We start from the raw sequence: 21,505 nt of genomic DNA, 5'->3' as shown, positions 1-21,505 counted from the left end.
AATTTAATCATTTTTTAATTTCCATAACATTCCAGTTCAGCGTCAACTAAATATGTTTTACTTGCAGGTCCCGGCGGCTCCTGGCATGCCCGAGGTGGTAGCTACTACCAGAGAGACCGTTAGTATAAAATGGCAAGAACCGATCTCCGACGGGGGGTCTAAAATACTCGGATACCACGTTGAGAAGAAGGATAGGAACTCGATCTTGTGGCAGCTTGCCTCAAAGACACTCCTGTCCGGAACTGAATATAAGGTACAATGTGAATTTTATACGGTTAAATAAACATATATAAAGATTGAAAATAAGTATAATATTAATATGAGGCCTTCGACATAACCCAATAGTTTCACAGAATTCGGTTGAGCCTGACTTCAACTTGATACTGAACATTAAGCACTCTGAATTGGACTCGGACATGACTCGGTTGTAGATTGAAAATGACTTGACTCGAGTCAAAACTATAATCGTAAAATTGACTTGTGACTCGGAACCTTGTGACTTGGTTACCACCCCTGAAGCAAATAGAGCGCTTGAAATTTGATATTGAATATTTTTTCGGCAGGTCACCGGGCTCAGCGAGGGTCTCGAATACGAGTTCCGTATTTACGCCGAAAACGTTGCCGGCGCCAGTAAATACAGCAAACCGTCGGAGCCCGCCACTGCGAGAGACGCAGTTGATGCTCCAAGAAATTTGGAAGTCGTAGGTGTCACCAGGAAATCGGTGCATCTGCAATGGGAAAAGCCAGAATACGATGGCGGAGCTAGAATAACAGGTTTCGTAACATATCTAAGAATGTGTCATATCATCATAATGATTTTATTGAGTGTGTTTTAAGTTGTACTTTTGGTCCATATGTTGCAACAATATCATCCCTGTGTACTTTGTTCAAATTGATGTTGTCTGGTGCGCATATAGTCGTACTGTCCAACAATGGGATTTGAATACAATACAAGCGATGCCCAACTTACACACGATGCTACATTCACAATATAATATAAAACACATTTGTAAACGAGTTTCCTATCATCATTACAATACTAGGAGTATAGAAATAGTTTTCTTCATTTCATTTCCGATTTTTACATCCAAATATGTATCGGTCTTCAAGATCTCAGTTATAGCAGGTTTCCCCGTCATTACAATCTAATGTCAGTTTGGCAATCTTATTTCATTTTTAATAATGTTATTATCTGTTTTTCATCGGTAATGTGATAAATAAAATGTCTGTTTCTCCTTTATATCTATAGAGAGAAAACTTTTTTAATATATATCATCTTACGATTTCAGCAAGTAACATATTTTATTCTTGTGGATAGGTTACATCATCGAGAGATCCGAAGTCCCGAGCGATAGATGGTTGAAATGCAACTTTGGAAACGTGGCCGCCACAGATTACAATGTCGAAGGATTGAACGAAGGGACGGAATGCGAATTTCGAGTGTTTGCTAGGAACGCTGCGGGCGCCATCAGCTTGCCGGCTAAAACAACACAGCCGGTATGCTGAGAACCAATCTTCCATTTTAAGATGCGTATTTGCGCAAATGCGCAATGCTGACACTGTCTCTGCGCACAGAAAATCTAAGTTGCGCACAAAAAATCAGAAGTGACGACCTTTTTTTTAGTTGTTACGCACTGTTGTTCAAGGGTCTGCGCAGTGAGTTGGTGAGTGTGCGCAGAATCGTCAAAAACTAGAGGGGTCATTGCTGAGAACTAGTAGAACAATACAAAATGACTATGATACTAGATAAAGATCTCAGTATCAAAAATATATTCAGTTACAATAAAACAGTGGCTTTTTCACCAATTTTATGAACATTTCGTCAATACAAATGACGCAAAAAAACGAATGACATCAGAAATAGGTACCATCTCCGAAATTATATTCAATAACCGCGGCACAGGGGCTATTTACCGCAGTTCTTACAGCAATTTTAATCAAAAAAGGGATGCAAACTCTTCCCCAAACTTTTTCTACTTTTTATTATGTAAATTCTGTAAAGTGAGTTGGTTGTTCAAGAATAAAATGAGGGGCGTAGTCTAAAACATAACCTCTTGAGTAAGTATTTCAAATAGGCAACATATACTAGAGTACTAGCAAAATGTGGTACTTCATTACTCACAAACTCACTTTTTTACTATTGTTCCTTACGCTATTCAGATAATGGTCAAGGACGAGTCACAACCGCCCAATATCGATATGGACGCCAAATACTCGGGTTTGATTACGATAAAAGCCGGTGAAACGCTGAAACTGGAAGCCGGCATTCGCGGCAAACCCACTCCGACAATTACTTGGAAAAAAGACCAAGAAGAAGTCAATCCGAGCTCGAGAATTCTTCTCAACAATTCCGCGGTAGCGTCAAAGCTTGCCGTACACGATACCACACGCGAAGACAGTGGGTCTTACACCATATCTGTGCAGAATTTTGCTGGAGCAAGGTAGTGTGTTTTTGTGATTGCAGCTTTATCCTGGTATTACCTCATTATAGCTTTTCAACGCTGAGAGTTGATATATAATCTTAAAACATTTCATTTTGATATACTGCTGTATGTGTATACAAGTTTTTCCGATTATTGTATGATTTGCTTCTCACACGTTTTCTTTGTCTTTAGGAAGCTACACATTGCCAAATTTATGTATCAGTTCCATTACGGGCACTGCCTTGCAAAATATAACTACATTTTCACCTAGGATACTCTGACTACTATTATACTGAATAAATACTAGTCAGCCCTGCAGATTACCAGACCACCATTTGTCCATAACATTTTCATCCCATGTCATCTTCAATGACTTTCCATTAAGTGTGGACGACTTTTCTAACATGCTACACTCTACAGGACAAGATGGGTGGTATTTTTAAAGACTCCTACCAGTCGTTTCGACACCCTCCTATCTTTTCATTATCGGTACATCACAATCTTGCGATGTTTTTGAATTGATGAAAATATCAATAAATGATCGATTGACTACCTTATTGTTAGCGGTACAACTTCATGTAGTGTATTTTTTAAATTGCATTGTTACTATATGCTTTCACAAATTGATTTGCATTTGAATCTCTCTTCATATCCTTGTTATCATGCCATTACCTCTTGCAGAGGGGCTAACGAAAAGTTTTACAGTTTAATGGATTACACTGCAACGAATATAGTTTTGCAAATAACACCTTATTATACAATTTCCGCAGGTCTTTGTCTATTCAAGTGAAAGTTCTTGACAAACCTGGAGCTCCGATAGGACCAGTCCAAATCACTGGAATGACCGCAGATAAGTGCACCATATCATGGACACCGCCTAAAAGTGATGGCGGGGCACCGATCACTAACTACATCGTGGACAAAAGAGAGACAAGTCACTTAGCCTGGGTTTTGGTCAGTTCTACCATCGAAGGGAACTCGTGCAAAATTTCAAAGTTATTGGAAGGCAACGAATATATTTTCCGAGTACGCGCTGAAAACAAATACGGCGTCAGCGATGCTTTGGAATCTCCTGAAGCACTAGCCAAGAATCCGTATACAACACCATCCTGTCCCGGTGTGCCTGAAATAAATTCTGTTACCAAAAACTCAGTGACATTGGCATGGTCAAGACCACTAAACGACGGCGGAGCTGACATCAAGCAGTACATTGTGGAAAAACGGCAAAAGAATGGAACCAGATGGATCCGTGCTAATAAGCAACGTGTTATGGATCTCCGCTATAAAGTACCGTCGTTGGTGGAAAATCAGGAATATGAATTCAGAGTTTGTGCGGAGAATGCAGCTGGCGTTGGGCCGGTGTCTGAAACTTCGCCGTACGTCCTGATAAGGGATCCTAAATATCCGCCTGAACAACCACAAAACTTTGCAGGTACCGTACCTAATTTTGGATGTAGTATACTTCATTATGCACATCGAGTCATGCTCCCTACGACCATCAGTGACTAATGTTAATTCTATAAATATCAAAATTCATGGCGTTTCACATGATCGACAACTGTGTTATCCATGAAAGTCGATACATGCAAGTCATAATTGGGTTAGGCTTGGGAGTTTAGGGTATCATAGGAGAGTTGATGACATTTACCTGTAACTCTGGATCAAAAACTAAGAACTATTAAGGCCTATTAACTAAAAAGTCTGATGACTAAAAATGCAAACACTTTCAATCATACCCTAGTGCTGAAAATAGGAACACACGTCAGAAATATGGACAAATCTTACAAAATAAGTACAACGTAGTTTTAGAAGACATCAACTTTCCAAATCACAACAAATCTTAAAAATAAGGAGGTTATCGAGTCCTTACTAAACCTAAATCCTAACCTATTTGTAGCTTACATTTATATATATCTGGGCAAGAAGTTACTCTTGTAACCTATACCAATATCACTGGTCACCAATTACAAAGTTTCGTGGAGAATACAGGATCATGCAAAACACTGTATATTTCAACATGTTCATTGAGAACTCTGATTTTTTTTTGTTCATTGGAAACACCTTTCAATGTGTATAAAAAAGTACGATGAACCCATTAATTTCATATTTTTGTGTAAATTTTTCCAATTCTAACACGATACGCTAATATTACAGTGGAAGACACGACAAGGTCGTCTGTTACCTTATCGTGGAATCCTCCAATGTTCGACGGCGGCAGCAAAATCCTGGGTTACGTCGTCGAAATGTGCCCCTTACAAAAGAGAACTGGCTCGATATCGTCGCGAGTGAGCGGCAGCGAAATGAGAGATGACTACGGAAGCGTTCTCTCTGCTGCGTCTGCCCAAGATGACATGTCTATAACGTCACTGGCCGGCGATGATTGGGTCAGAGTCTCTGGAAAACACGCCATCCTCGATACGTTCTATATCGTGACTGGACTTAAGGATAAAGGAAAGTATATATTCCGAGTTGCAGCTGTGAACTCGGCCGGGACTGGAATCCATGCTATTTTGAGGTTAGACGATATGTTTATATATAATTTAAATAAATAAAATAATATATTTGATGGTACAGTTGTTGATAAACAATGTTCTTTTCAATTATCTATTAGTTACTGACGATTACCCCTGACGAGTGTCAGTCGAAAATATTTGGGTTTATTACAATATGTATATAATGTTAAATTGAATTCCGTAGCTCTAAGAGTTTCTTTGAAATGGATTTGCTTAGTATTATTATTTTCTTATTAGTGTTAAACTATGGCTTGCATGGTTGAAGAATTTATTGATACTATTCAAGTCACAGTATAAATTAGGCTGTAAGAGTCTACTGAAGTAATGGTAACGTTATCAAGCACAAGCAAGAACTAGTTCATGCACAAGTGAAGCACAAAAGGGTAAATAATACCCAATGATATACTGTTAATAATGGATGCTAATCAAAACAGGGAATTTTCTGAAGCCGCATACTGTGAGCATCCTAGGATTGTGGCATAGACCTTATATTGGTCAGCGGTAATAAACTGATTGAAAATGGTGCTATTAGTCCAAGAGCAATCAACTTTACCTGAAAATCAGCATATTTGTGGATTAGCTTCAGGAATTAACGAATTAGAGATTGTCTATAAACGACATTAGCACCTTCAGTACCAACCTCAGAAATCCTACTCTGAAAAATTGCAAGTGATTCATCAAAAACCACCGATGAGTGAGGCGATCCACTTTCTGTCCAGATCACCAGTCGTATGCGCTGAAAGATACGAACCGCCCGAACTTATCATTACGGAAGACACAAAGAGGCGTGTCACCATCAAAGCCGGCAGTACATTGAATCTGTTCTTGATGTACAAAGTCCGACCAGCGCCGACTGTTACATGGTCTAAAGCAGATACCAAGGTATTGAAGATGATATAAAATATGTAAACTTTAAATTGATGTGCAGAGCTTTACACTTGTAATGATTTTAATTTCAGGATGACGTGCTAAAGAGAAGAGCAGATATCGATACGACTCAGCATCAAACCAACTTGATAATCAGTGAAGCCAATCGATCGGACGCCGGGAACTATATGGTGACTGTGGAAAACAACCAAGGATTGAAAGACTTTGTATTTTCTGTTAAAGTAAGCTTGTTGCGATTCAGCTTACCCATATGGGTATTTTATTTTATGAAACTGGAAGATTATTATCAAAATTTATATTCTTCATCTAGTCATAACTTTGCACTATCTACTAAAGTACACTTTCACAACTCATGTAGATATATAGTATTATTGGTGTGTTATCTCAAGAATCAGACATAATTTCATCGAAAAACGGTATACTCCATCCAATCTGAATTTCGTATTGTTAGTGAAAGTAACCTCATTACAATTCCACTTATCGGTATTTTGTCTCACGAAAAGGACAATTTAATCAAAAACTATTACGCTCCATCTAATCTCACAGATTGTACTTTCCATTAAGGTAAGCTTACTACAAATCATCCTTGCCATTATTGGTATTTTATCTCGTGAAACAGCGATAGTTTGATCAAAAACTGTACTTCCCCATCTTAATAAAATTTGTATTTTATATTTTATTTTAAAGCTTATTACAACTCAGCTTACCCATGTATTTTATCTTATGAGACATGGATAATACAACCAAAAACTATAATCTTTCATCTTATCACTAGGGCAAGTTTTTTAAAAAAAAAGGTCAACTTTCCGGCTCAGCTGCCGAAATACCCGTAAGAGCGTTACTTCAGTGCTGATTTACGGCATGTCAGTCGAATTTGGCAGTGTATTTCACCAAAATCAAAAATACTTTCATGAAAAATCGAAAAAGTTGCAAAATGTTGCAAAAAGTTGCATGAAAAAAAATGGACAAATGTTACAAAAAGTTGCACTATAAGATTCCTTCAAGCAGCTTAAAACAGCATTCTATATAACTTTCGAGTATTTAGGAAGCTGCAGGAAGCTGTAAAATAAGTTCCAAAAGTTGCAAAAACTTGCCCCACTTATCACATATCTGTATATTCTATCAAAGCAAGGGTATTGCAATCAGCTTGCCCATATGGGTATTTTATCTCACAAAACAGAGATAGTTTCATCAACAACTGTTATGCTCAAACTAATCACAATTTCGTATTGTATATTTTGTATCAAATGAAGCGTGTTACAACTCATCTTACCTAAATGTGTATTTTGTTGCAGGGAATAAACATAATTTTGATCTACAACCTCTTCTAATTACAGGTGCTCGATACTTCCGGGCCTGTTTCCGATTTGAAGGTGTCTGACGTGACATGCAGCTCAGTGACTCTCAAATGGGGTCAGCCAGAAAACGATGGCGGATCTGTAGTCACAAATTACGTCGTCGAAAAGAAGGAAGCGTCTCGCAAAGCCTGGACTACGGTGACAGCTGAATGTTCTAGAAATTCGTTCAAAATAACTGGACTAATGGAGGGCGATGTGTATGTATTCCGAGTCTTAGCCGAAAATTCGTTTGGGCTCGGTGTCCCGGCTGAGACAGAAGCTATCTCGGTGTCTATGAAACCGTCCGCGCCTGGTCGACTGCAGTTTGTGGATTCCACAAACTCGACTGTATCGTTGGCTTGGACGAAACCGCAACACAATGGTGGCAGCGAAATCACAGGGTATGTAAACTTGCGGTAATCATGAGTTAAAAGTAATTGAATAATATATAATATACATATCGAAATGAACCTGAATGTTTTTAGCTAACAGTCGTCAACGGTAATAAGACTAATGATTTAACAAAGTTCTATTGAATATTCTCTACTAGCTGGTAAATATTCGGGTCAAGTTCAATCGACACATATTATTTAATTATATATTGAAATTCAGTACCTCCAAGGGTTTCTTCAAATAGAATTACATTCATAATTTATACTCAATTAAAAAGCAAAAGTATTGATTTCCAAATAAGTAAAAAAGCACAGGTATGTATTCTAGGTTTAAAAAGCTGAAAACTGTGACGTAGAAACCGTCTAAAATCATAACCAATCCACCGAGCAGTAAAAGTAGACATAAACCTGCCATTGTACTTTGAAATTATATAAGTAATTCATTGCTGACCACGTCTGAGAGTTATACGTATGGCAATACAATCACTTTTTGCACAGATATGTATTAGAGATGGCACCTGCAGTAACTGATAACTGGCAACAATGCTGCACCGTGAACGCTCTTACGACCACCGTCAAAGATTTGGAGCAAGGCAAGAAATATTGCTTTCGAATAATGGCCAAAAATGAGAAAGGTAATATTATCACCTCTAATAGTGGTATCCATCATTTCAACACCGCTAAATTTGATGTAAATTCAGGATTGAGTGATGCAACAACGATGCAACCTGTCGTTGTAAAAGAGACTACCATCCCAGTGGGGTTGGATCTACGAGACATACCAGTTGGTGGGATAAGTAAACGTGCTGGCAGCAATATCGTTGTAACAATACCATTCAGAGGTAGTCTATCAGTTTTTCACAATAATGCAGTCCGATTCTGACACTTATACAATATATCGTATAGAGAGAGGCCGTTTGTCGTGAACTGACTATATAAAATAATGACCAGAACTGACCAGATAAGATAATTTTAATGATGTGTAAAATTGCTAACTCAATTGTATATTTCTCAGGCAAACCAAAGCCAGATATATCATGGAGAAAGAATGGGGAGCCTCTAAACGTAACGTCCCGCGTGTCAGTTTCGAACAGCAATCTTGACAGCACAATTACAATAAAGAACTGCAATATCAGTGACGCCGCAAATTTCGAAGTCATTGTCAAAAACGAGCTTGGTGAAAAATCAGGTACTGATTGTTTAATGCTGCGTTATGTCATGCATTCTGTCATTTTATTGATTTTTGTAGGAAAATTCAAGATAAACGTCTTGGATAAACCAGGCCCGGTGTCGGACTTGATTGTGGATAATGTGACAGAGAATTCTGTATCTCTGGCTTGGACTCCACCGATGGAACTCAGTGGTTGTCAGATCAGTAATTATGTCGTGCAGCTACGAGAAGCCGACTCGGATATGTGGTTTGACTGTGCTGCCACTGCCGTTAGACCAAGGATTAAGGTAGATCCTTCAATTGTATCTTTTAAATATGAAAATACCTAGTACAGACAATAAAAATAATTTTGTCAGTTAACCGATTGGCGCCGGCTGCAATTTTCGAAAAATTTTACTTCAATTTTCAAAGTCGAAAAACTGTACCTTAATGGGATTGGAACACGTCAAACAAGGTGTCGTTCGATTCAGAACTTCAACGCGCATCCGATTGCGCCACTCAAATCATTTCGAGCACTGTGTCTGGCCACTTATATCAAGAGCAAGCCGAGAATTCGTTGATGAGAAACGTATTACATTTACTGTACTCTTTATAAACCTTAACATGGATATCTGGTGACATAGGCTTCTTGTGAATCATATCGGCGAGGAAATCATGATTATGGAGATGGCTCAGTCGATCTAATACGCCCTAATATCGCCGTTATCCAATAGATACAATACTGACGGTTTGCACAATAAACACGCGCCAGGCCGCAGAGTGAATGAGTCATCGGCGAGTGAGTGAGTGACGCGCGTGTATTTATTAGGTAGCGTAGCCTTCCAGGGCATTTACAAAGCTTATAGAGCACGTAAATGGGTCACTTTAGTATTGATAAACGGAGATTGTCAAGACCTAACCATAAGGACAAACCACAAACGCATATCTTACTACTACGTAATGTTTATGACGTTAGTTGGTAGCACTTCATACAGACATGATACACACGTTTGCGGGGAATACACAGCGTGTAGAATTGGTCTTGTTGCGATATATACATCCAGGCGCGTATCCAGAGCGCGAAAAAGGGGGGGGTTTTGAGTGAAATCACCTATTATGACGTCATAATTACGATCACTCGTCTACACGCCAAGGCGAATATTTACGATATATTATAGTTCAATAATTAAAAGAGATTTGCGGTGAGTGGGAGATGTACGAATTCGATACAGACAACGCCTGAAATTTCGTGTTTTTACGTTATGATTGAACGAAATTCGTAAATGCTCACATTTAGTCAGGAGCCGACTAACGCCGCCGGTCTCCAAGCGCCTAGTTCCCACCAGAGATGCACGATTTTGTTAGGTTTTGACTATATTATGCGCACAGCCGGTAGTATCGCAGCGGACGAACAAGCGCGGAATAGTGCGGTAGCATACACGAGGGCGATCGCGATCGCCACAGAGAGGTGTGGAGTGTACAGCTGTACTGTACACGAATGTGTGCATTTCGATGGCTTTACTAGCCGCACGGTTGAGCGTATAGTACGCGCGAAGATAATTAGCCCTTAATTGCAGGCACGCAAGTCACTCTAGTAATACAGAGTACACACTGGGATAATAACTTGAGCGACAGAGGACCTTGTCAGCCGATATCATTACGTTAACTTTACTAATAGGCCTACTCAATTCTCCCGTTCAGCGGCAACATAGGCCTGTATTTCAACGACAGCCACCTAACAATCGGGAACGTGAACGTGTATCGCTATAGGCTTGTATTTTGAAATGTGAATGTCAATCGTAGGGCATTTCTCGCCGATAATCGCGAAGACAATGTGGATTTGAGAACAGCATTGTCGTACCGGTGCCGCCGTGTCTGCGTCTCGCTGATCAATCAACACGCCGTGCAATTCTTAATTAGGATTTCAAGGCGAGCAGGCGTAGCGAATTCGCGGGCGATGTTCATTGCCGACAACTTTGTCTTTGTAATTACGTATCGGCGGTATCGTGTCGGCCAATTAGATTAGATTTTCCTAAAATGCGTCTCTCGTTTTAGCAAGGCGAGAGAGAAATCGAGGGAAGAAAGTTGTGAACGTCAGCATCTGCCACAGCTGAAATGTAGCTGAACAAGGGCAGAATTCGTGCGCAATTAGCGAAATATAACGACCTATTTTATCCTTTCGACTAATTCGGCGCATAATTCCAATATTTTGTAGGGGTTTTAGTCCCCTTAAATAACATTAAGACGCCATATTCGCCTTCTCATACGTAAAAATGAATATGTTGAACTAATAAATTAGCAAATATTAGAGGCTATACTTGACATGAATTTTTAGGATTTTGAAAAGGGGGGGTTCCGACCCCCTAAAACCCCCCCCTGGATACGCCACTGTATACATCACTATTAGCTGTTAGTCTGATGTAGATATAATCTTATGGGCATGTACTCTCCACAGAAACAATCTAAGAATGTCTACTACCGATAAAATTCAGGATATAACACACTATGTTACAGATATTCGTCCCTGCGTTTGACACTAGTGTGGTAGTCTGCAGGAATTCTCTTCACGATTTTTAGAAGCGGCCTTGGGGTGACATAGGCATAAGTAATGTTGTTTATTTTGTCCTTGAAGGTGGAGATTGGCTAGTTCTATTGAAAGAGACAATCCGTAAATGTCTTTCATTACTACAACGAAAGATATATATCGTTATACGACAGCTCTTTGTATATCCAGATGAACACTTTTGCGTAGGTATATGCGCTGAGTAATATTGTATTTATTCCGAATTATACTTGACTATTAGCCATTATTTAGAATCGTATAGGCAGTAACTATTCACAGACACAATCTATGAAGGTATATCACTATTACAACTCGATACATATCCCGTTTTGTAACCAGTATTCATCCATCTTCTTGAAGCTGGTACGGTAGGCTGCGAGAATTCTCTTCCCGGTTTTCAAATGCAACCTTGAGCGATGCAGACATAACTAGTATAGTTGTTTTAGGAAGAAAATCAGAAGCTGACAAGCACTATTCATAGAAACAAACTACAACGACTGGCTATGACGAATAAAACCAAACATACGACAGGGTATATGATGGGTATCGGGAACGCGCGTTTCCGCGAAATGATGCGGTCGGCGGATATCTTTTTCACGCGGCCTATCACATAGATTTATAACACCTTATATGTAACTAATATCAGATACGAAGATATGTGTGAACTTGTATGGACACTAGCTTTTCACAGAAAGAAACAACTATGCTCTAAGACGGCTAGAACAAAACATACAGTACGTTATCTGAGAGTGGTCAATGTCGCGCGTGTTGCCGAGACAGTGTATTTTGCAACATATTTATCTACGGCAGTGCTTTTCAACCTTTTTGAGCTTCGTTCGCACTTTTTTTGTAAAATAAATTTCATTCGCGCAATCTAACCGAATATTGAAACTAAACCATATTTATATGCTCAGATGTGCAGCAAATTGGCTACTATGTATCTTAAGTTATCAAGTGTCTCATTAAAAAGGCTACTATTTTCGCTCCTTTTGATGTCAACTACTTCACGAAAACCCTTTTACCAGTGCTTGGATGGCCAGATCTTAAAGCAGGGATCACCAACACAGCCGCGGGCCGCATGAGGCCTGTGAGGTCATATTTTGCGGCCCGTGATCTGATTTCATATTTCGGAAGAACGCCCAGTACTGAAATTTATTTCAGTTTTAAAATATTTTTGACGTTGTTCAAAATATGCTATTCTCCTGTGACGAACACCACTATTCCTCACCAGCTGATACGGTCTCGGTGATGGTATAATAACATTCCATGGAGGAAGAATTAGCTGATATAAATGGGCAATGGGCATATTGCCTTGGCGCACAATGGCGGTGACACTGCCAAGACCGAAACAATCAGAAAACGACTCAGGGCCTCGCCACAAGAGCAATCTTCACGAGCAGATAGTTTTCCAGCAAATACCGTGTCTAGCTAACACCAATATCGATTTTTTAGTCGTTGAAAAATGTGGTCAGGTATCGTGCACAGAGCATATAGTTCAAAATCGAATGAAAGTGATGATCATGATATTTTTGTTGCTTTTGTATTAGTTATAAAATATTTTTCTTTCGTGGTAACTATACCCATCGCCATGTCAGAAAGCACAGCGTTGTAGTGACGCGGTGTTAAACTGCGAGGCCTATTTTAATCTCGACATTGAATTCGTGCGGCCCGCGGGCTCTACAAAATTTGAAAGTGACCCGAGAGCCATTTTGAGTTGGCGACCCCTGTCCTAAAGTCTTTTCTGCACTCCTATCCATCATACAGCGTATTTTTCACGACTGAAAAATACATGCTTGCTGGAAGAAATCGATTTTGAGAACTGACGAAAAGGTCTAAGGCTCCAGTTTGTCGGAAGGGTGAAAAACCCACCTGTTTGTGATGAGGCTTTTGCCTTATGTCTTGGAAAATAAGGTCCAAACGATCAAGGAGAGTAGGCACATTAGAGCTCGCTACCTTATGATACGTTGCTGCAACTTTTTTTTCGATTTCCCATTCACTGTCTCGCGAGTATGTGGGAAGAGCAAATAAACTCACGATACTGTGTGTTCTGCTCTTAAGCTCAATCTAAGTTGATAATTCACGACAGTTTAATAACGTTAAAGCAGCTTTTTAGACTACCACCAAAATCTGAGATTTTGTGGCATCTCGCTACCCGAGCCTCACCTAGGAAAACGAATTCATTTTTTTATAATTACAGTAGTATGCTATGATTTTATGGACATGCATGACATACAGAACGCGCGCACCACATTTCTATCCAACACAGTTCTACAGGTCTGACACACGCGATTTCAAATTGGGGTGAATTAAAATCCTTCGCGTGTCGCAATTGTAGGGACTATGCCGCCGTGCCGACAATGGAGCATATCCATATCGAATGGTTTGGCCAGCCAGTATCGGTCATTTTCGGCCAAGGTTTTGTCGACGCTTATGTTTTGGCACCGCATTTTATCAGCCGTTTGTTGGCCAAAACTTTCTGTCTTCATGTGACTGGACTGTAGGACACAGAAGGGGTTGGCCTCGAAATGAATGAGTATCATAGACCGGAAGTCGCTCGTTGCACATCCCTAGTCCCTGCAGTATAGTTCATCCCAACGGTCTTCGACCATGTTTTCCAGAAAAACCAGTCGGACAAATCTTATCACGAATTCTCATGATAAAAACATATATTCTGCGTGTGTCGCTCATTCGCTCCAGTACCCAACACCGTGACCTTAAATTTGTAAACACGATCGCAGAATTTTGCCATAAATTGAACATATATTACATACATATTAACAGACACGACAGTTCTGGCAGCGTTTCGACCCAAAATTATACCATATGCGGTATAATTTGCGTTACAGTAACTTGCAAATGGGAGTCTGTAATGATGGTATTTAGTACTATCCTTTGTTTGTTTTGGGGTATTCATGGTGTTTGTCAACTACTATGGTCATTTACACCAGGCCGATATTCTTCTTATTTTCCGTAACTGCCGACTCATAGCACGGCCCACCTCTAGGCTTTTTGTAAGACACCGCTGATGCGGATGAGGTGGCGAGGAGGAGCCTAGGTAAACCTCCAACACTTAGGTATCGGAAGTCGACCTCGGTGTTGCAGCCGCGGATTACACCACTGTGCTATCTCGCCACATACTACTATCCTCGTGCCTCGCACTAATCGATTAGGTATTATGGAAGTATGATGATTATTTAGCGAAAGTAAGCAGAAAGTAAATTTAACGTCATTTTCCAGCCTGTTGCAAGCTCAGACGGGCTGATATAATGTATGTCTGCCACTACACCAGCTTCCAAACCGGGCTTTTGGTTACATAATAATTATAGTGCGAAAATATTAATTCACTACGGCTTGGGCGAGCTACGACTAGTGGTGCGTCGTGAGTTGAACAAGTTTTTACAATTGCGTCGTAACAACAAAAGTTACATTGCCCTCGAATTTCCAATTAGGTTTATTTGAATTATTCAAGGTCAGAAATATTAACAATTATTATTCACTATTTTCATTCGCACTCATCCGGGATTTTCATTCGCACCGTTCGCACCACCTTCGTCATTCGCACTCAACCGGGATTTTCATTCGCACCGTTCGCACCATGTTCGTCATTCGCACAGCAATTTTTTTCATTCGCACAAGTGCGAACCGTCACACAGGTTGAAAAGCACTGATCTACGGTATTTGATATCCGATTTCGACGTCTTAGTTATAATATATATCAAATTATATGGTATCAATGAACTTGCACAAACAATATCTATCCGCAGACATGAACAGCAGCGACCTAGCACGATTAGAACGGGATATATAGTGGCTCTAATACAGTACGCTTCCCTCTAACGGCAATGGGTAAAAATACCCACGCCGGCGGGAGACGGTTAAATGGGATGAGTTAAAATTCCAGTTATTTTTAATGTAGTGTAAGTGTTGCATAAAACATGTTTGATGATTCAAGTTACAGAACTTGAAGATTGTTTCATGACAGCGTCCGTGGCAATAATACCTGTGTGATAACTGAAAGACTTTTAGGTTGTCTTTAATCAGAGTTATCAACAAAATTTACACCAATATGGCAGCAACGTAGGACATAGCAATCATGATATTAGCATTGTTACAATGTCACATACGAACTTTCAAGTATGCAGTAATATAATAGCAAGGTTTCACATTGAAATCCAAGCTATATAATGGAGATTTGTAATCACACAGACAATCTTTTGTATTTACCTCTACTAGAATTGCTCAGCTAGAATAATCCAAATTTCAATTATTATTTAGGTATCCAAACTGCAACTTGGCAAGGAATACCAATTCCGAGTGTCTGCCGAAAACAGATTTGGATGCGGAGATTTCGTATGCACGGATAAAATTTTAGTCGCATACCCGTTCAAAGTGCCGGGCCCTCCGAGCACTCCTGAAGTCGTGTCAGTGACGAAAGACTTCATAATTGTCAAATGGAACGAACCAGTTAACGATGGCGGAAACCCGGTCTCGGCGTATCACGTTGAAATCAAGGACAGGAATAGCATATTGTGGCAGAAAGCTAACAAAATTGACATACACGACACGCAGTTCAGAGCTGCCGGCCTTCAGGTATGCGGTCACATTACAATGATGGTGCTTAAATCATTCAGTACTAATTACCATTTGTTGAATACAGACATAGCAAACTTTCTATTGCATACATACTAATGTTGATAAGTGTTTGTACTCTGTTAACTTCTCGTATATATTATTCCATATATATTTCCTGTATAGCACACACATGCATTGATCAATGTGCTTGTATTCTATTTCCTCATATTTATAAACGCTATTAATAGTCAATGCCATCTAGAGGTGCACGATATCGCAGCAAGCAATATAGACATGTTGTCAAATACATTCCACTCTTTTCCTGGAAAACTCTTTATTCATACCTGAGTTTCTCAATTTGATACTAACTAGACTAGATATCGTTGAATTTCTTGCTCATTCCGAAATGAATTCAATTTCTAGGTTTTTTTGCGAATTCAGTAATTTTAGTTTCACTCAAATTCGGAATAAATTGTGCAGCTATAATTATGAAATTCTAATCAAATCTGGAAAAGCTGAAAATTTTATGGTAGTTCAATTCTGACTGTATTAAGTGTATATTCAGCAAATTCTATGAAGATCATATTTCTATGTTAATGTTATTTTGTGACGTTATCACTTGACAAAATAAATCTTTAACTTACATTCTAATAATGTCTTTGTTTCTCAAGGGCGGTCTGGAGTATGAACTGCGAGTCTACGCTGAAAACGCAGCCGGTTGCGGGAAACCGAGTTACCCTTGCAGCCCGGCAATGGCTATCGACCAAATCAGCCATGCCAGGCTTGTTGAAGTGACCGGCGTCACCCGCACTACAGCAGATATTGTTTGGGTCAAGCCTGAAGATAACGGCGGTGCTAGAATCACAGGATATACAGTCGAGCGTCAGGAACAACCAGACGGGCGATGGCTGAAGTGTAACTTCAGTAACGTGATCGACTGCAAATTTACAGCTGAAAGTCTAACGGAAAATACTACTTATAAATTCCGTGTCATTGCAAAGAACGCTGCTGGTTCAGTGTCAATACCAAGCGAACCTTCCGACGCAGTTACATGCCAGGATATATTCACGCCTCCGCGTTTGGAGCTGGATTCCAGTTTACGAGACACCATCACAGCCAAAGCTGGGGATAATATAAAGATGTCAGCCGCTGTATTTGGAAAACCGTCTCCTACTGTTACTTGGAGCAGAAACCGTGTCGAATTGGATCACTCGCCAAAAACTGAAATTTTCAACGACGATGCGTCTACCACTTTGGTTCTCAATAACGTGTCCCGGGATGACACTGGCGAATATCTGCTGCAGCTCAAAAATGCTGCCGGTACAAGGTAAGAATTTGCAAATTCGAATTATTGAACTCATTATCTGAAAAATAATTTACTTTTTTTCTTTGTTCCGGACCTCTGAGTGTATTTTTTGGTTGTGAAGACCCCCTATTGTGACCTAGCTCAGGATAATACTTTTTAAACTACACAGCCTCGGTTAAATTTTAAGTAATCAACATAATTTGAGTGGCTGAGGATTACAAAATTAAAAGAAACTAGAAAAAAGGGCCATCAATTTAGCCTGTTCCTACTCCAAATCACTTCGATTTTGAGTGCAATTATTAGTGTTAGTATCAGAAGGATTGCTGTTATGACCTTTGGTTAGCACTGAAACTAAGAAAAAATATTGGCATAAGTCAGAAATATATCTTATGAATAGGTACAATGTAGTTAGTTTTATTGTTGTAGTCTCAACATTAGCCTGCAAATGTGCAAGCCCCCACAGGATCCATGCCACCAAGGTTAAGAACCGGGTTGTACTGACTCGAGTCATCACTTGACTCGGCTTGATTCAATCTGTGTATTGACTCGACTTGGACTCAAGTCATTGCGCATGACTCGGACCAAGTCATATGACTTGAGTCTCGGACTGCTAAAATCGACATTTCATTGTAGTTTCGAAAAATAGTAAAGTAACTCTACTGTTGGTATTTTGCGTATTGGTACTGGTACTTGAAAATGAGACCAGAAACTGTTAAAAGTGAGGATAATTAGTTTATTTTAAATGCTAACCATTCGATATTACCAAAGAGAGTTATAAAAGGCGGTTTTTAGCAAGGCTTCAACTCTAAACTTAGCAATCAACGCAATGACATGGACTCGACCCTCTGCTGGCTGACTTGGACTCAAACTTGACTCGGGGGTGAATTGAAAATGACTCGATTTGACTCGAGTCAAAACTATAAAAATGAGATTTTCATTTCTGTTCTCAATTATTCAGGTCAATCACAATAGATGTGAAGGTCCTCGACAGGCCTGGTCCGATCTCCGGCCCCATCGAAGTATCGGATGTGACATCCGATAAGTGCAGACTTACATGGGGAATGCCTCTAAAGACAGGCGGTGCACCTGTGACGCATTATGTCATCGAGAAAAGAGAAACTTCAAGGTTAACTTGGACGAGAGTCGCTTCCAATGTGGAAGGCTTAACGGTTAAGGTTTGTTGTTTGAAGGAAAATAACTGTGATTGATTTTTTGTTATGATATACATTTTCGCAAAGGTCATCAATTTGCTGAAAGGAAACGAGTACATATTCAGAGTGATGGGTGAAAATAAATATGGCCTCGGAGTGCCTGTGGAATCTCAGCCGGTTCTTGCAAAGGACCCATTCACAGTGCCAAGCGCTCCAGGAAAACCAGAGGTCAGATATCATAAGAAACGTCCTTAGCAGTTAGCACGCCGCATGTACTGTAGAACGAATGGGTCAATACATTATATAGCCTATACTTTTTCATCCTTTTACTAATTTCAATATACATTATACAAGCTATCTGTACAGATTACTTCGACTGGCAAAGATTCTGTAGTTATCGCCTGGACACGCCCCGAGTCTGACGGTGGAAATGAAATATCAGGATATCATATCGAACGTAAAGAGAGAAATTCATTGCGTTGGATGAGGGCTGTCAGGAGGTAAGAATTACAGACAATTATATTGGTAATTTAGCAATTTGGCATTCTGAAACAATGCAAGATATTCAATTTGATACTGTTAGCTAGATCATAGCGCCTTATCAATACTAGTAATTGCCAAAGTTGTCGGCATCGTTACTCAAGGTAGTTGAAATGCCAGAAAATTCTACTTGATTACTTGATTAGTGATTTTAAATTTCAAAAACTATTTCAAGAAGTAGACGTTGAAAATTTGAAATTGGATCGAAAGGAAGTATCGTAGCTACTTTAAAAATTTCTAGACTCATGAAAAATCTTAGCACAAAGAGGTATAATATTCGAACATATATTCGGTCACTGTGATCCAGGGGCCCTTTCGCCCAGTTTTCATGACAATTTCACTCGTGCAGAAATGCAGGCATACCTTAAAATTACTTTCTACTCTCAAGCTCAAGCAGTTTTGCTTGAAAAACTGTAATGTAGAATTGGAACCATTGACTAAATAATAAAAATACTCATGACTTACCTAATTACTTGAAAAATTAGACGTACTTCTTTACTGCCCACCTCCAACCGATGGTAAAAATCGATCAGTCTCAATTTTGTTAGAAGATTCTTAAAAATGGCTGCCAATGGCTACTCTCAATCTGTACCATTACCATGCAGGGCTGTTTCCAGTCTCCACCACAAAGTGTCCGGCCTTACGGAAGGCTACGAATACGAATTCAGAGTCTCGGCAGAAAATGCAGCCGGAACAGGCCCCTGCTCCGACAGCAGCGCCCCGGCGTTGTGCAAGGAGCCAGTATACCCGCCTGGACCCCCTGGAATACCAAAAATGGTGGACTCCACTAAGAGATCAGTGTCTTTATCTTGGAAAGCGCCGTCATTCGATGGCGGAGATGATGTGTCAGGTTATCATGTGGAGATTTGCCCAGCCGAATTGGATACGGAGAAATGGATTAAATGCACGCCATCAGCCGGTGTGCGAACGACAGAATACACCATAACTGATCTACAGGTATTGTAATTTGATTTCAAATTCACGCATTTGGTACATTAGTTATCTGGCAGTGGTCGATTGTATCCACATTTAGCTGGAAGTTCAAACAGTTTCTGCTGAACAAATATGTCTACTTCGACAGACTTTTCTAGGCACTGAACTTCAATCTACAATTGAATAATATATTCATATTGAAATATGTTTATCTTATGTTGCATGCTCTATAACAGGGGTTCCCAACCTTTCAATGGTCACTGGCCAATTCCCGATTTGAAAATGAAGCTGATCACTAAAATTAGAATGGCGCTAGTGTGACCTCAGGTTGAAAGCCACAGCCTTATATCAGAAAAGTTCTGTTGCCAGCTAAAAGCTATGTCAAGGCCTACAGGTTGAAAATCTCTGCTCTAGGCTAAGGTGGGATGTTTAACAAAGAGACTACTGCCAATTTTTCGACTCAGTCCAATCTTTCATTGTAACTTAATCTTGCGTAGATTTGAATCGATGAAAATATCAATGATTGAACGACTGACTGAAAACTTGAACTTATCTGCGCAGGAATCTGAACAATACAAAGTCAGAGTGCTCGCGTTCAATTCTGCTGGTGTTGGAGAGGCGTCTGTGATGCCGGCCACTGTACAGCCTGGCGAAAGATACGAGCCTCCGCAAATTGCGCCGGACGCAGATTTCAGGAAGCACATCGTCGTCAAAGCTGGAAATTCTGTTAGGTATGTAAACGTTACAATTTTCACACAAAGTTTAAATCAGTAATAGGGTTGTTCCAAAATAACTAATTTTGTTCCAATCCTACTGGGTGCCCTATGATAGTGTTAGATTACCTAAAATAAAACTGTGCATGAAATTTGGATATATTCCAAAGTCTAGATATTGGAGAAGAAAATTTTGGATTTAAAACAAAAAACTTGATGACTTAGTTTCAATTTTCGGGTTGGGATTGATCTTAAATTGATGTGCAATTTGTGTGAAACTTGAGAGAAAAGTTGTGTTTGAACGACCCTATTGCTCGTTTCAACTCTTTGTGATGCATGACATGGAAAATTTGGATCAATTCCTACCCATAGAAGCGAGCTTATTCTAATAGAAAATTATTGATTTCAAAAAATGGTATTTTGGGTGGGAAATTCTATTATATAGTGTCGAAAAATTGTTGATCAGTATCTGTGAACGAGAGGTAATGTTTCTTTACATATCTTGATCTTGACAATTGGCTGTAATCAAGGATGGAATCATTTATTTGATGCTAATTTGACACCAATTTTGTTGAATGATCTAAATTTTTCCAAAAAATGTAGCAATTTCACCAAAGAAGCAATACAAGTATAACAGTACTGAAAAAAACTGCCGAAAAAATTATCTTTGGCACATGCATAACTAGAAACTGGTGACTCTGATGTCATTAAGTTATGATTTATATTCGTAATCTTCTCAATATTGCATGTGAACATTGACCAAACGTTGCGTGTAGAATATTCGTGCCCGTGCGCGGGAGACCTACACCTACCATGCGCTGGACCAAAGAAGGCGCCTCCAGCGTTGACGATCACGTGCAAGTCACTTACGAAGATCACGGCACCATGTTCTTCATTCCCGAATCAAACCGTAACGATTCTGGAAAATACACATTACATCTGGACAACAGTTCTGGAGCCATAGCAGTCAGCTGCACTGTCAAAGTTTTGGACACGCCAGGACCTTGTCAAGATCTCACAGTAA

The 21,505-nt window shown here is 39.7% G+C and overlaps 1 protein-coding gene across 1 annotated transcript in view; it reads left to right on the top strand.

The window, feature by feature from the left end:
- Positions 1 to 21,505, top strand: part of LOC145439972 (titin-like) — a 515,551-nt gene that overhangs the window by 435,357 nt on the left and 58,689 nt on the right. Inside the window, exons 323-343 of the mRNA XM_080317640.1 lie at positions 68 to 253; positions 564 to 774; positions 1,319 to 1,497; positions 2,161 to 2,441; positions 3,194 to 3,855; positions 4,578 to 4,938; positions 5,656 to 5,818; positions 5,896 to 6,045; positions 7,162 to 7,562; positions 8,052 to 8,188; positions 8,255 to 8,395; positions 8,569 to 8,742; positions 8,803 to 9,011; positions 15,542 to 15,856; positions 16,510 to 17,165; positions 18,103 to 18,319; positions 18,383 to 18,523; positions 18,662 to 18,795; positions 19,441 to 19,792; positions 20,330 to 20,499; positions 21,258 to 21,501. Coding sequence (XP_080173766.1) covers positions 68 to 253; positions 564 to 774; positions 1,319 to 1,497; positions 2,161 to 2,441; positions 3,194 to 3,855; positions 4,578 to 4,938; positions 5,656 to 5,818; positions 5,896 to 6,045; positions 7,162 to 7,562; positions 8,052 to 8,188; positions 8,255 to 8,395; positions 8,569 to 8,742; positions 8,803 to 9,011; positions 15,542 to 15,856; positions 16,510 to 17,165; positions 18,103 to 18,319; positions 18,383 to 18,523; positions 18,662 to 18,795; positions 19,441 to 19,792; positions 20,330 to 20,499; positions 21,258 to 21,501 — 5,484 coding nt within the window. The remainder of the gene's footprint in view (positions 1 to 67; positions 254 to 563; positions 775 to 1,318; positions 1,498 to 2,160; positions 2,442 to 3,193; positions 3,856 to 4,577; positions 4,939 to 5,655; positions 5,819 to 5,895; positions 6,046 to 7,161; positions 7,563 to 8,051; positions 8,189 to 8,254; positions 8,396 to 8,568; positions 8,743 to 8,802; positions 9,012 to 15,541; positions 15,857 to 16,509; positions 17,166 to 18,102; positions 18,320 to 18,382; positions 18,524 to 18,661; positions 18,796 to 19,440; positions 19,793 to 20,329; positions 20,500 to 21,257; positions 21,502 to 21,505) is intronic.

Source organism: Botryllus schlosseri, chromosome 5 (assembly GCF_051294905.1).
Source record: "Botryllus schlosseri isolate E-star chromosome 5, Bs_hap1, whole genome shotgun sequence".
Classification (NCBI taxonomy): domain Eukaryota; kingdom Metazoa; phylum Chordata; class Ascidiacea; order Stolidobranchia; family Styelidae; genus Botryllus; species Botryllus schlosseri.
Note: the sequence above shows the minus strand (reverse complement) of the source record. Positions and strands in the feature narration are given on the sequence as shown.